Source organism: Macaca mulatta, chromosome 7, assembly GCF_049350105.2.
Source record: "Macaca mulatta isolate MMU2019108-1 chromosome 7, T2T-MMU8v2.0, whole genome shotgun sequence".
NCBI classification, from domain to species: Eukaryota; Metazoa; Chordata; class Mammalia; order Primates; family Cercopithecidae; genus Macaca; species Macaca mulatta.
In genome coordinates this window covers 148,857,490-148,871,680 of record NC_133412.1, presented here as the reverse complement: position 1 = coordinate 148,871,680, position 14,191 = coordinate 148,857,490, and the positions used below count along the sequence as shown (strand labels likewise).

General features: G+C 44.7%; 2 protein-coding genes across 51 annotated transcripts in view; one reads left to right on the top strand and one right to left on the bottom strand.

The window, feature by feature from the left end:
* Positions 1-1,108, bottom strand: part of TTLL5 (tubulin tyrosine ligase like 5) — a 290,959-nt gene extending 289,851 nt beyond the window's left edge. For 34 of the 50 annotated variants that reach the window (XR_003731645.2, XR_013396464.1, XM_015144155.3 and 31 more), the window contains exon 1: positions 941-1,108. The gene's annotated coding sequence lies outside the window, so the exon portion shown is untranslated. Of the gene's footprint in view, positions 1-746 lie in introns of all 50 variants that reach the window. The other 16 variants (XM_015144156.3, XM_077941500.1, XM_077941511.1 and 13 more) reach the window with 1 other exon arrangement.
* A 23-nt stretch (positions 1,109-1,131) lies between these two features.
* On the top strand, positions 1,132-11,363 carry ERG28 (ergosterol biosynthesis 28 homolog). Its single transcript, NM_001194135.3, is given in 5 exon segments — positions 1,132-1,541; positions 4,743-4,906; positions 7,265-7,355; positions 10,357-10,475; positions 10,610-11,363. Coding segments are annotated over 4 exon segments (423 nt in total). The 5' UTR covers positions 1,132-1,541; positions 4,743-4,773; the 3' UTR covers positions 10,690-11,363.
* The last annotated feature ends 2,828 nt before the right edge of the window (positions 11,364-14,191 follow it).

The following is a 14,191-nucleotide window of genomic DNA, read 5'->3' as shown; positions in this document are numbered from 1 at the left end:
AAAAAAAAAAAACCTTGAAAATATTTATTTAGACTCTATGACAAGCACTCTGACAAGATGCCATCATGTTTCCCGTAAAATAAATTCAACAATGAACCGAAAGATGAATATATTCTCTTGAATCAAAGGTCCATATAAATGGTTGGGGGGGAGGGGGGAATGCCCTTCCACTCTTAAAAATTATTCTTCCTTACTAAAAATCACAAACTTTGATATGACTCTCAAATAGACAATAAAATTGGAAAATTTCCAACACTGCATTTCTAACTTAAAATATTTTTTCCAAAGTAAAAAGTACATGGTCGTTTTGTGTGTCAGAAGAAGAAATAGGAACTACAAATAAAGAAAAGGAATATGTTTAAATGACCATAATCCCATTACTCAGCGATAATTACTTGCTGTCAATCCTTCTTAACTTTTCCATACATTCATAAATACGATGAGACTGTAAATCAGACAAAAAACAAAAAAACCGACCCCGATAATGATCTTCGGCGCAATGGGCAATGTCTAACGACTTCAATGGCTTTCTTCAGGGGATTCTCAAGGGGGATTTCTTGATCTTTCCCAAAATGTTGGGAAGTCCTTTAAGTTTAAACAAAACCTCTAAACGGGAAGGGATGCCAACCTTTCCTAGGCTGCCTGCAGAGCGGGGAGAAACAGGTCGATCGGAAGATTAAAGACATTCGCCTAAGAACACTCCTCGCCCTAAAGGAATCTGCTTCTCAGCCCCAACCCCAGCTCACCCCAATTCCACGGAGGTCCGCAGATGCTCCCCCCGGAAAGGACAGGACCACTCGGCTGCCGCGAATCAACGCGGCGCGCCCGGAAGCCAACAGCTACTCCCCGGCTCTGAGCGGGAAGTGCGGCGGCCAGCTGCAGCCTGGACCCGGGAACGCTCCTCCCTAGGGTAGGGATGCGCGCTGGCGCAGGCTTTTACCTGTCTCATCTTCCCATGGTTCGGGGCGAGTAGGCGTGGACCGCGCTCTGCGCCTACCTCCCTCTTCCTTCCCCAGCAAGGCTCAGGGCAGCCGCCGACGGCGCTTCCCCGGTTACTACAACAACCAACAAGCAACCGCCCGCTGGGAGCCACTGCGCAGGCGCTGATAACGCTCAGCTGCGGACGCGGGCGAATGTCGTCACCGCCGCGAAGCGCGGGCGCAGAGCCCTGCCCTCAGCAGAAAGTCTTTTTTTTTTTTTTCCGCTGTTTTTTTCTCCGCCCCTAAGAGGTTGACTCCAAACCCGGAGTTCCGCTAGGTCCAACAGGAGGGTTTACGGCGTGAGCGGCGTACCTGGGGAGAGGCTTAGGCAGCGGCAACCGCTGATTGGCAGTAAAGGGGTTCACTCCCCATCTCCTGCTCGGGCAAAACCAGGACAGCCAATCAGAGAGAGGACTAAAGGAAACGACCCAATCCTGGAGCAGGGCTGAGGGAGGGGGTGGGGACAAATGGCTCAGGTGGACTCCGGGCTGGAGCTGTCCTGGGGGAGCTTGTTTGCGGCGGCTGCTGCTGCCACTGCTGTGCTGGGGGTCCGGTCGCCAGGTAAGGAGAATATGGGGGAGAAGAGGGATGTAGGTGTCTGTGTTGCTTCTGATTGAGAGGATCGGAGAATCTGGAAAAATAGAGGTGAGATGGAAGGAAGATACCTGGAAGGCAACCTTTTGGGGGGAAAAGGGTTCGAGAGGCGATGACAAGGGGGAGCTAGGAAGATGGAGAAGGCTGGTGAATTCAAGGAAAGAAGGAATGGATGAGCGAATGAGCAGCCACTATAAGCCTAGCACTGTACAAAGAGCCTTCACTTTTTCTCATATGATTCTTACAATAACCCTTCGGGTTGATATTTCTATCTCCATTTTGCAGATGAGGAAACCGAGACTGAAAAGTGTAAATGACTTGCCCAGGGTCACACAGCTACTAAGTGGTAGGGCCAAGATAAGAATCCCTCTCTCCTGATTAAGTTTTAACAGCACACCTATGCTGGGCTGGGCTGGGTTGGGCTTGGCTGGGCTGGGCCAGGGCCAGGACAAAATTTGGAAATAGATGTTATATACACTCTAGGAGGCCCTAAAGCTTTAGGGAAATTAGGTTGAGAAATTGGCAGAGCAATTCAGAAGTACTCAGGTTCTGTCCTCATCAGCTATCTGTTGGGATTCCTAAGAGCTTCTGTGAAATGGAAGGCGTACTTGTGCAGAAAAGTGGAGAGGTGCATTCATGCAGCTTTTCTAAACCCCGGAGGAGTCTCCTCTTGAGAGAGGGTGAGAAAATAAAGAGGATAGGTGGATCTTGGCCCAAGTGATAATGGCCTATGATATCCAGTAGACTCTCAGTCTCTGACAGAGACCACCTTTGTGATCAGCTCTCCCTGAAGGGTTCATCAATTCACCCTTCCTTCTCTAGATCTCTTTATTGCTTTTTTTTTTGGGGGGGGGAGGGTGTTTCACACTGTCTTGGACCATTGCTGACTTTAATATCTATCTCACTGGGTAGCATAGAACAATACCGAAATTTATATTGCCAAAGTGACAAAGAAAGCCTGTTAGTTTATTACCACTTCAGGCCCAAGAGGTTAACCTGACAACAGATAAACCATAGACTGAGAAAATAGTGATGAGGATGGGAAAAAGCCATTCCATTATTAGATTATTTATCTATTTTGGTTTTATTTAAATCAGACTAACTGAAATTACTACTCAACAAGAGTTGATCTAAGCCTTAAAAAAATAAAAGTCTGGGTGCTGTAGCTCACACCTGTAATCCCAGCACTTTGGGAGGCGAGGCCAAGGTGAGTGGATCACTTGAGCCCAAGTGGAGAGGTTGAGGTGGGAAGATCACTTAAGCCTTTGATTTCGAGGCTGCAATGAGCCATGACCACGCCACTGCACTCCAGCCTGTGTGACAGAGCAAGACCCTGTCTCAAAATAATAATAATAATAATAAATTAAAAAATAAAAAGTATGTAATCTAATTGTATTTTCTATACAACTTGAAGACAGAAGAGGATATGGTATGCTTTTCTTAATCAAAAAATGGGAACTTCATTAAAGTAGTCTCAAACAGTGAGGTAGCACTGCAGCAGTCCAACAGACCATGATTCTTATCTCAGCTCTGCTGACTTTGCTGTGTGACCTTAAGAAACTTGTTTAACCTCTCCGTTCCAACCCTCATCTATAAGATGGAAATATTAATAGTGCCTGCCTACCTCATTGTGAAGATTAAATGGTAATATGTGTTAGGTGCTTGGCACAGTTCATGGTGTAAGTGAACTGTGACCTATTATTATCTTGCAGCCCAACACCAAGATTGCTGTTTCCTTCACTATATAATTTTCTTACTAGTCCTAAAGTCACACGTTAACTTAAACAGGCACAATTTATAAATTTGGAAAAAGAAAAGAGGCTTTATCTCTTGCAAAGGGTTACAGCCACCCAACAGGGAAGAGTGCCTCCCACTAAGATCAGAGACAGGTGCTTTGAAGGAGAAGGGTTTGGGGTAGAGCTTTATGCTGAACAGGTTGGCTAAACATACATGTTCAACAGCTTACAGGAGGAACTATGAATATTCCTGAAGGTGGTCCTGACACGTGCATATTGAACAATCATGTGTAACCACATATGACCCCTGTTCACTTTGAAGTAGAGACCTAACATTTAAGTCTATCACGCCTAGGCTCTATGCGTCAAAAAGTCTTTTCAGGACACCAAGACACTCAAGTGTGTGATCTTGCTAAACTGGCCAGGAGCAGTCCACGGTTGGTGGTCTTATCTGGAGAAAGTTACTAAAATCAGTCTCTTGTCCAATCAAAGGTGTAGTTATAGCTGGTGGAATAGGGGTCATGTAGTCAGCCTCTGTGAGCTGGATGAGCTGTAATTGTTTTAATATTGCTTATCTCAAGCCAGTGCTTGTCTAGCTGCTGGAGAAAAAAAACCTTGTGGCAGAATATAAGTTTTATTCTTTAAATGTGGGAGTGTGTGACTTAACCCTTGCCTGGCATGGCCTTAGGTCTTGTTTATAATTTGGTACCTTATTGCACAAAGAATCTGTTCTGTCATTCTTATGATCTCTATTTTAACTTTAATGCTGGTAAGTTGCTGTCTCTAAACCTGAAAAAGGAAGGGATATAGCAGGGCATGTGAGACCTCCCATCTCGTCATGGCCAGGGGCTCAGTTTTAGGATTTTTCTGGGTTCCCCTAGGCCAAGAGGGCCTCTGTTCAGTCCGTGGTGGGCTTAGGATTTTATTTTGAGTTAACACACAGCAGTTTATTTTTAACTTTTAGATTGTTCTTCTAGTTTATGGAGCATGGTATACCTGAGAACCAGAGTCCAGAAAACCTAGGGATGTAAATAGTGACCTCACACCATAAGTCCCACTCAAATGTATAAAGTTCCATAGGCTTGGAAGAATCTGTCATCAATAGCCTGGCAGGTGTCTGTGAGTATAGTTATAATCACCTTTGAGCTACTTGCATTACAAAGGAATGGCATGAAAACGTGAAGGTATAGAAGTAAAGATAGAGGACTGATTCCAACCCAGAAAAAGGAGCTCTGATTTAGGGTAATATTTTGCAGAAATTGCTTAGACAAAGACAAGTATTATGCCACTTATTGCAAAGTATACTGTTCATTCACCACTATTAGTGTGACTAAATATCTTTTTTTGGCCTGCTTCATTCTTCCTCCCTTCCTGCTTATGGTTAACATAGACTGGCCCTCATTGTCTCATGTCCTCTGCCTTTGTTTCCAAGGCAAAAAGCCCTCCCACATTTGAGGGGAGTCATGAGCCGTTTCCTGAATGTGTTAAGAAGTTGGCTGGTTATGGTGTCCATCATAGCCATGGGGAACACGCTGCAGAGCTTCCGAGACCACACCTTTCTCTATGAAAAGCTGTACACTGGCAAGCCAAACCTTGGTAAGAAATCAAAGAATTTCTGCATCCTTTGTAGGACTGGCCCTATGCTCTGGTTCCCAAACCAGGCTGTACATCAGAATAACCTAGCAAACTTCAACAAACACAGGTACCCATTTCCCTCACCAAACCTATTTATTGAACCTGGGTGGAGCTCAGGAATCCAGTTGCTAAAAAACTTCCCAGATAATTGTGATGCTGCCTTAGCTAGCCTTTGGCAGCCACTGGAGTAATAGACTTTCTGGTGAGCACTTGACCCTTTTTCCCCCAAGCTTCTCTGCATACTTTTCATTCATTTTACACTACCCTGGGCAATTCGTGTATTTTAAAAAAAAAAAAAAAAAAAAAGCATTATAAGGGCAAGTGAGGAAATAGACTTACTGGTGACTCTGTGATGCCTCACTAGAAAGCCATAAAGAAGCTTTACATATATCTCAAAGCCCTCTTCAGAATCAAGTTAGGGCTTACATGACTCATATTCCATGTTACAGATGGAGAGTTATTAATTCAAGGTCTTCTCATGACATAGTCCCTGAGAAAATATTTAAAATCCCTTCCAGTTGGTCTCCCAAAATGAAACTTAAGAAGGCCCATGGCAGCCTTTCCTGCTTCCTGAGCCTCTCTGCTGAGAGTGTTTGTCCGTTTCAGCTTGCACTTCATCACGCTGGTGTGTGGGGTAGTTTAAGCTGCAGCACTGTTTCACAGCAGATGACAATTCTGTGTCACATTTATAGCTAACCCAGATTCAGGCTCTGACCTAGCTCGTTTTTCTGCAGTGTCTGAGTATAAAATGAAATTAAGTAGGCTAAGGCTCATTTTAAGCAAAGCTCAGATATAATGAGAGTAAAGAACCTGGGAAAGTGAGCAGAATAATTCCATCTTTTCACCTTCAAATGCTGCCCTCAGGTGGTCATGGAACCCTATATAGATTCACAGATTTTTAGAGGTCATCTGGTCTAGCCCTTTGAGTTTAAAGTTGAGGCAAAGAAGTCCAGAGGTCATGTGACTTAAGGGCATATAGCTGAGCAGAACTTTGTGTGTGTGTGTGTGTGTGTGTGTGTGTGTTCAGCCAGCACAGAAGTTGAAGCCGCCATCTCCCTTGTGATCTAGGGGCCTTCATGGTACTCTTCTGAACGTGGCAGTGCTCTAAAGTGTCCCACAGAATTTCAGCTCATACCTAATCGGGTTAGGGCTGGTTGAGTACTCTTAACTAGAGAAAAGTCCTCAGTCTTCTCATAAGTAAAGCTGTCAAATTGGTTTATATAGAAGGTAGCTATCCAGGGCGAATGCTAGATATTTGGTTGGCATACGGAATCTTTTCTCACTACCATCTAATGGTCTTCAGTATTTTGAATTTGGGAGAGCCGTCTGGTTTTCCAAAGGCTGGAAAACTCCTTAAAGCCCAAGTAAACATTAGTAGACCTTTCAGTTGTCAATTTTGTCCCTTAAAAGTTATCTGATTCAGCAGGCAGTAGACCAGCAAAGGAAGTATCTTCCACTGTTTTGGCATCCCTGAGCCACTGGATGCCTTAGCTCAATGGTTTTGCATTGAAATCACCCAAGCGGGGAGTTTCTAGAAAATACTTATGCCTGGGGCCCTCCTCCAGAGAACACATATAGTTGGTCTGGTACCCAGGCCTTGTAATTTTATAAAACTGCCTCAGTTGACTGTAATAAATGTCCAGAGTCAAGAACCACTGTTATGGTGGAATATGACCTATACTTTCAGGGCAAGATACTTAATACAGCAATGTCAGAACAAAGCTACCAAGAGCAGGGTGCCCCCAGCAAGCAACAAAGAAACAGTGCTTTGTCCCACTGCCATGCATACAGGAAACCAGCCTGGTATTGGTTCATCCAACAACATAGATCTGGATGCAGGAAGAGACCCAAGCACTCACATATGTTAAAGACCATATGTGGGCATCTAAATTGGTCCCCAGTATCTCTGAGTTCTCTCCCGGATCAGCCTTGAAAGTCTACTGGCCTCCTGGGCATCTTGTATTTCCAGATCAGTCTCTACAACATTCCCCAAAACCTGTCCTGATCCAGATTGTCTTGGCTTTCAGGACAGAAGGGGTAAATTACTATATCTAGGAGTTATTTGCCTAACTGGGCTTTTTGTGGGTTTTCACTCTTGGAACTTGCCTTCCAACTGTAGACATTCGAAGAGAATCTGAGAAGTTCTCATTCTGGAATTCCTTCTAGTTCCCATGTTGCCACCAGGACCTCCATCCTGCCAGCCACAGAGAGGTCAGGTCCAGCTCCCTACCTCCCATGAACCACCAGTGAAATAGGAGGAGTTTGGAAGGAACCCCAAACCTCCCCTTCTCAACACTCTTGCTTTTTTCTGCTACACAGTGAATGGCCTCCAAGCTCGGACCTTTGGGATCTGGACGCTGCTCTCATCGGTGATTCGCTGCCTCTGTGCCATTGATATTCACAACAAGACGTATGTAAGGGAAGGAAGAGCTTTAGCATCCTTTTGTTGGAAATCAGATGTGAGGCATACCTGTTACTTTGAGTAATGGGAACTGTTAATCATTTTAATGCATTAGCTTAGAATGTGGATAACAAAATACTCATAGGTTACATTCCCTCCAAGCCTAGAAAACATGATAGACCTAACAGGTCTTCATTAAAGTCTGAAAATTCTCTGGAACTGACATAGCAAACTGGCAGGCCATTATCCAGTGGCCTGCATCGTGCCCCTCCACTTCTTTATGAAAGAATCAGCCTTTCTTCTACTGAAGAAGTAGAGTGGTGTGCTCTTTTTAGAGTAGCCACCCACACTTACCTTTCTCACATTCCTCCTTAAGAAGCAGAAATGAACAGAAATCACGATCCATGAAAAAAGAGGAACCCACAAGTAAACCATTGTATGTGTATGCAGCGTCAGCAGGTGAGGGTGAAAGAGAGGCTAGGGCTCCTGAATTCTACCTGTCTTGGGTATTCAAACAGACCAGGGTGGAACAATTGCAGGCAATCAGAAGCCGTAACCGGCTCTGGCCACTGGAGGGGGCTCGAGCTTTCTTCCCAGCAAGAGTCATCATCACAATCTAGGTGGAAACAGTTTGTTCAGGTCACCAAGGGAGGCTATCAGAATGCCAGCTTCACATTAAGATGTTTTTCTGTCTTATCCAGGCTCTTGGCATCTGGGGAAAACAGGGGGTGGTAATATTTATTGACCTCCTCTTCTTATGCCAAGCTTTTATCTACATGATCTTGATTAAGTCTCTTCTTAGCAGCCCTGGAGGTCATGATTTTAATTCCTGATTTTGCGCATCTAAATATTAGAGATCCAATTAGTTTAAAGAAAGACTGATTTACGTGAGATTTGAAGCAGTGCTATTAGCCCTTTGATCTCTTCAACCTTATTATTTTTTTTTTCCAAACTTGAAACTAGTTTACTTGTCCTAGACTGACACATACTTTTGGAAGCAGTGTGTTTAGTTCTGGCCGCAGTTTTGTTGGTAACTAGCTTTGCAGTAGCAAGTCCATTATTCACCTTGCTTGCACCTTGGCCTCTTCATCCATAAAATGAGAATAGATATCTGTTCTACCTCTCAGGGTGACTAAGAGGAAGGGAGGATTGAATAATCATTTTAAAGACCTGTACCATGATGAAGAATTGCTGATGAGTATAAGGGATATCTCTTTTGCTTGTTGTGCTTTTGAAGTGAGCAAAGACAACCCAGACCTATCTTTTTTTTTTTTTTTTTTTTTGAGACAGAGTCTTGCTCTGTCAGCCAAGCTAGAGTGCCGTGGCACAATCTCAGCTCCTTGCAGCCTCCACCTCCTGAGTTCAAGCCATTCTTCTGCCTCAGGCTCCCCAGTAGCTGGGATTACAGGCACGCACCTCCACGCCCAGCTAATTTTTGTATTTTTAGTAGAGACAGGGTCTCACCATGTTGGTCAGGCTGATCTCGAACTCCTGACCTCGTGATCCGCCTACCTCGGCTCCCAAAGTGCTGGGATTACAGGCTTGAGCCACCATGCCTGGCCTAACCCTGACTCATCTTTATCTCAGTTACCATTTACTTTCCCTTCCCTTCTGCCCACACAGGACAGCTGCAAATGCTGACTCCTGTTTCCAGCCCTTTCTAGCCTAGGACTTTGATCCATTCACTTCTGATATGCATTCTGATCCTATTCCCTCCCTAACTGGAGACTGAAAGTCAACACACATACATACCTGTTTCCAAATGGGCCAGGCACGGTGGCTCCCACCTGTAATCCCAGCACTTTGGGAGGCCAAGGTGGGCAGATCAATCACTTGAGGCCGGGAGTTTGAGACCAGCCTGGCCAACATGGCGAAACCCCATCTCTACTAAAAATACAAAAATTAGCTGCGCGTGATGGCATGCACCTGTAGTCCCAACTACTCTGGGAGGCTGAGGCAGGAGAATTGCTTGAACCCAAGAGGTGGAGGTTGCAGTGAGCCGAGATTGTGCCACTGCACTCCAGCCTGAGAGACAGAGCAAGAGTCTGCCTCAAAAAAAAAAAAAAAAAAGAGTATAAAAACATGCACAGGAGAGATACGAATCAAATGTAAGATACCAGTTACTTGTGGGGATGAGGAGAACAGGCTCAGAGCAGGATAAGGATACACAGGATGCTTTAACTCTACTCTGTAAGTTTGTATTTCTTAGAAAAGAGTCTCTGAAACAAAGTCTCAAGAGGTTAAGATCTGAGGGAGCTGGGTGTTGGTTGCATTGGTGTTCATTACAGTGTTCGGTAAATTTTTTGTATGTTTGAAGTATTTCATAATTTAAAAAAATTTTATACCTAAAAAAAAGATGTCAGCAACCAAAGTGGTCAGTCACCTAGTAGCCTGTCTCTTCTCTACCTTATAGTCAAAGCTGAAAACCAAGTTCTCTTCCCATGAGGTTGTCACCATGTCCTCAATGTGACTGCTTTTCTAGGCTAAAACACAAAGTAACCAACGTATATTTCAAGAGCATCTAAAAGCCGCAGAGGTGTCCTTGCTCCTTACTCGTCATGAGGCCATTCATTCTGTGGCATCCATCATATAAACACCAACAAGTGCGTGGCCAGATGCCTGCCAGATGGGATTAGACTGCAGAGTCAACCAATTTGGATAAATAGAATATGTAAGCGTGCTGGATCCAAAGTTGTCTACACTGCCTGGGATTGTCATAATTCAGGCTCTGCTTTACTATAGCTGAGTTCACCACTTTGCTGAGACTTGGACATTCATTCTGGGTGCCCGAACCATTCTCCTCTCAGTTTAGCAGTTGAAACCTTCAGTTTTGCCCTAGATGAGAATGTTGGTGTGATCAAATAACCAGGTCTTCCTCAGGAACAAGTGTCCTTTCTTTTAAGCCTGAATCACATCCTGGGTTCTTATTTGTATGTATCAAGTCTGATAATTTTCCTCTGTTCTGAACAAACAGTAACGTTGGTTCCCATTTCTGTCTGCTTCCTTGTAGGCTCTATCACATCACACTCTGGACCTTCCTCCTCGCCCTGGGGCATTTCCTCTCTGAGTTGTTTGTCTATGGAACTGCAGCTCCCACAATTGGTGTCCTGGCGCCTCTGATGGTGGCAAGTAAGCATCCAACCACCCTAGACCTCCTATAGGAACTGTCCCAGCTCGAGAGCTAGTACAGAGGGTGGACACAGGAGAGAGGGAAAAAAGGTGCTGTATTTGTGTCAGTCACTAATCTTTCCTCTGTATTTAAGGTTTCTCCATCCTGGGTATGCTAGTCGGGCTCCGGTACCTAGAAGTAGAACCAGTATCCAGACAGAAGAAGAGAAACTGAGGCCAGCATTACCACCTCCGGGACTTTATTGTCTTCCGCCTTGGCCATCTTCTTCCTTCATCATCTCTCCTCTTTAATTTCTTCTTTTCTGTTCCATCGTCAGCCCCTTTATTCACTTTTAGCCTCTTTGTTTTTTTAATTTTTAAAATTTAAAGATATGCATACAGAAAAGTATATAACATGTATGTACAATTTAAAGAATAATCTTAAAGTGAATACTATGTAACTCCATCCAAGTCAAGAAATTGCCAGCTCCTCGGAAACCCACTGTGTCTCCTTCCCCCACCTGCAACCTCTTTCCAGGATTCCCATTTCCAGCCTTCCCCTTTTTCCCTTTTATTTTCATGCCTTGATTTGACTTGTGTGGTGGGAACATGTGAACTATGAAACTTAAACCTGCTGCCCACCCAGAGCAGCTGTGACCAAGGGCTGCCTCAAGGGGTTGTCCACGCAGGTTGGGCTCCTCTCTGCTGCTGGACCCAAGACTCTGAACCTTCCAAGGGACAGGCAGTTCTTCTAAGAAGGGCTCCCCTGTGTGTGAGCAAGACCATGGCTCTCCCTCTGTCTACAGATGCATGAGGGTTGGAAGAGTCTGGGCTGTTTTTAGACCTTCTGGTCAGCTGTATTTGTGTAACAACTTTTGTAATAAATAGAAAAACCCTCTGCTCTGATCAGTCCTTGTACTTTGACCTCTGCTAAGACAAGAGCACGGCTGCCTTCTCTGAGCCCTAGGAGAATCACAGCTTTATGCCTGATTGAATACACCATAGTGAGTAGGACAGCTCAAGACACAGGTCAGCCTGGCAGCCTCCAGCTCCTTATTGTCATTTGCTCACTCCTCTTGTATTCTTGAAGTCAAATCTTTTTTCGCACCTTCAAGATTCTACGTTCACAACTAAACACTAAGTGCCCTTTCTTGTTTCCTCCTAAAGAAGAAACAGATTCTTGAGAGAGCAGAGACAAAAAAATAGAACTAGGCAGCGTAGATGAAACAACTGCATGACATGGGAAGAAGACAGCTAAACCCCGAGGAGAATGCACTGGAATGGACAGTTGCTCTTATACCCTACCCAGAGGGCCTCCCCCAGCTGGACCCTCATACGCAGTGTGTGTATCCGAAAGGCCATCGCTATTTCAGCAAATATTTGTTGGGTACTTCTCCATGCCAGACATTTGGGAAAGAGAAGTGAACGACACAAGCAATGCCCCTCCCCTGTGGGCCTTACATTGTAGTCAAGGTAACAGAATCAACAAGCCAACACATGAATAAAGAACTACAAACAGTGATAAGAACTCTGACAAACGCAAGGTATTTTGGTCAAGAAGGAATGTAGGGTGGGCATTGGGGAACATAAATTATCATCAGAAAGTCCTCCCTGGGGAGATGGGATTTTTTTGTTTTTTAGAGTCAGGGTTTCACTCTGTCACCCAGGCTGGAGTGCAGTGGCACAATCACACCTCACTGCAGCTCAACTTCCTGGACTCAAGTGATCCTCCTGCCTCAGCTTCCCAAGTAGCTGGGACTACAAGTGTGCACCACCATACCCAGCTAATATTTTGGGGGGTGGGAAGAGATGGGGTCTCACTATGTTGCCCAGGCTAAGAGGTGGGATTTGAGCTGAGACTTGAATGCTCAGGAGTCAAATGTCTTAAGATATGGAGCAGGCTGTTAGAGCAGAGGGAGCAGCAACTGGAAGGTAGAAATAGTATTTTTTAAGGAGTAAGATCTCTGTAATCACAGTATGGTGAAGAGTTAGGAAGTAAAAGAAAAGGTCAGAAAGGGAGGCAGGGGGCTTGTAAGTGTGTGATAAGAAGCTTGATGTTTACACTTAAATACATTGGGAATTCTCTTATCAGTTAAGGCTCTTTAGGTGAAAGGACAAAACCTACCTTAAACTAGCTTAAACAATAAAGATAACTGGCTCATATAACTGAAAAATTACAAGATTATAAACTTCAGGAAGGGTTTGATCAAGACTAGCTCGATTTCTTCACGATTCTTTCAGTACTACCTATCTGTGCTGGCATCCTCAGGCTAACCTCTTTTATGGTACCAAAGTTAGTTGCAGAAATTCCAGGCCTCATATGCCCAGAACACTGTATCTAGAAAAAATCTCAGTAGTAAGAACTATCTTTTCTTTACTTGCCAGCTATATTGTTAGGAGGCAGTAAGAAAAGCAGCGATGACAGTTAACGTTTGAACGCAGATCCACATGAAGACCTCTTATGAAAGGAGTGAATGAAACCATTGGATGATTTAGGTCCTCTGAGCATGCGTCATAGAAATGTGTTTCCCTGGCTGGGCGTGGTGGCTCACATCTGTAATCCCAGCACTTTGGGAGGCTGAGGCGGGCGGATCATGAGGTCAAGAGATCGAGACCATCCTGGCCAACATGGTGAAACCCGTCTCTACAAAAAATATAAAAATTATCTGGGCATGGTGGCGCATGCCTGTAGTCCCAGCTACTCGGGAGGCTGAGACAGGAGAATGGCTCAAACCAGGGAGGCGGAGGTTGCAGTGAGCCAAGATCGCACCATTGCGCTCCAGCCTAGCAACAGAATGAGACACCATCTCAAAGAAAAAAAGTGATTCCAGATTAGTAAAGGCAGGGTCCCAAAGGATCTAAAGAGATGTATAGTTAGAGTATTTAGCAGACACTATGGATATTAGATTTCTTAACAGCCCAGGCTTGGGTCCCTTCCTAGATCATTTAAAATAGAATCATAATATTGTTCCTCAGCTAAGAATTGCTAATAGATACGGTGCTAGAATGCCATAGGCCCGGTACAACTCTCTAGAGAAAAAAGGTACAGAACACAGATAGTAGCAGCATATTCAAGTAACATGCACAGGGGGATCACAACTGGGGAGGGATGAGTAACAGGAAGTTGGACAGTTAGGAAGAAAAATGGTAATGCAGGACCGCAGCTGCTGGGACCGAACCGTGGGCCCCAGCCACAGCAAGCTGGTGCATGGCTGAAGTAATCAGAGAACAAACATTTCAACCACCCTTTGAGGCAGAGCCAGGAACAACAGTGGACTCTCTCATCCGCAGTTACTCACATTCCAGCGCATACACAGGGTGGAAAGAGGTCAGGGTCATGTGCTGGATGTTGAGTTGCAGCCCCTCCATGTAGGCAAACAGTAACCTTTACAGCCTTGTCTTTAAAAAATATCCCTCCCAGATGGTAAGGTCTGGCAACAGTGAGATGCTCCTGTGGAAGGCCACAGTTGCTGCTCCTCTAGCTCCTCCCCCGCCCCAGCCCAGCCCTTCCCCGTACCTGAGACAGGGACCTCAGGAATATCTGACAGTCCAGTCTTGAGGGACTTCTAAGAGCCATCTCTGCCCTACCAAATGATAAGGCAGACTACTTTCTGAGAAGTTTTTATTGCCTCGAAACATCTGATCTTACAAACAGAAAACACAAATTATGTTTTTCAAATAAAGCAATAGGTTTGGTAAACATTGTGTTAATACCTTTTGAAGGGTTGATGAGTAAA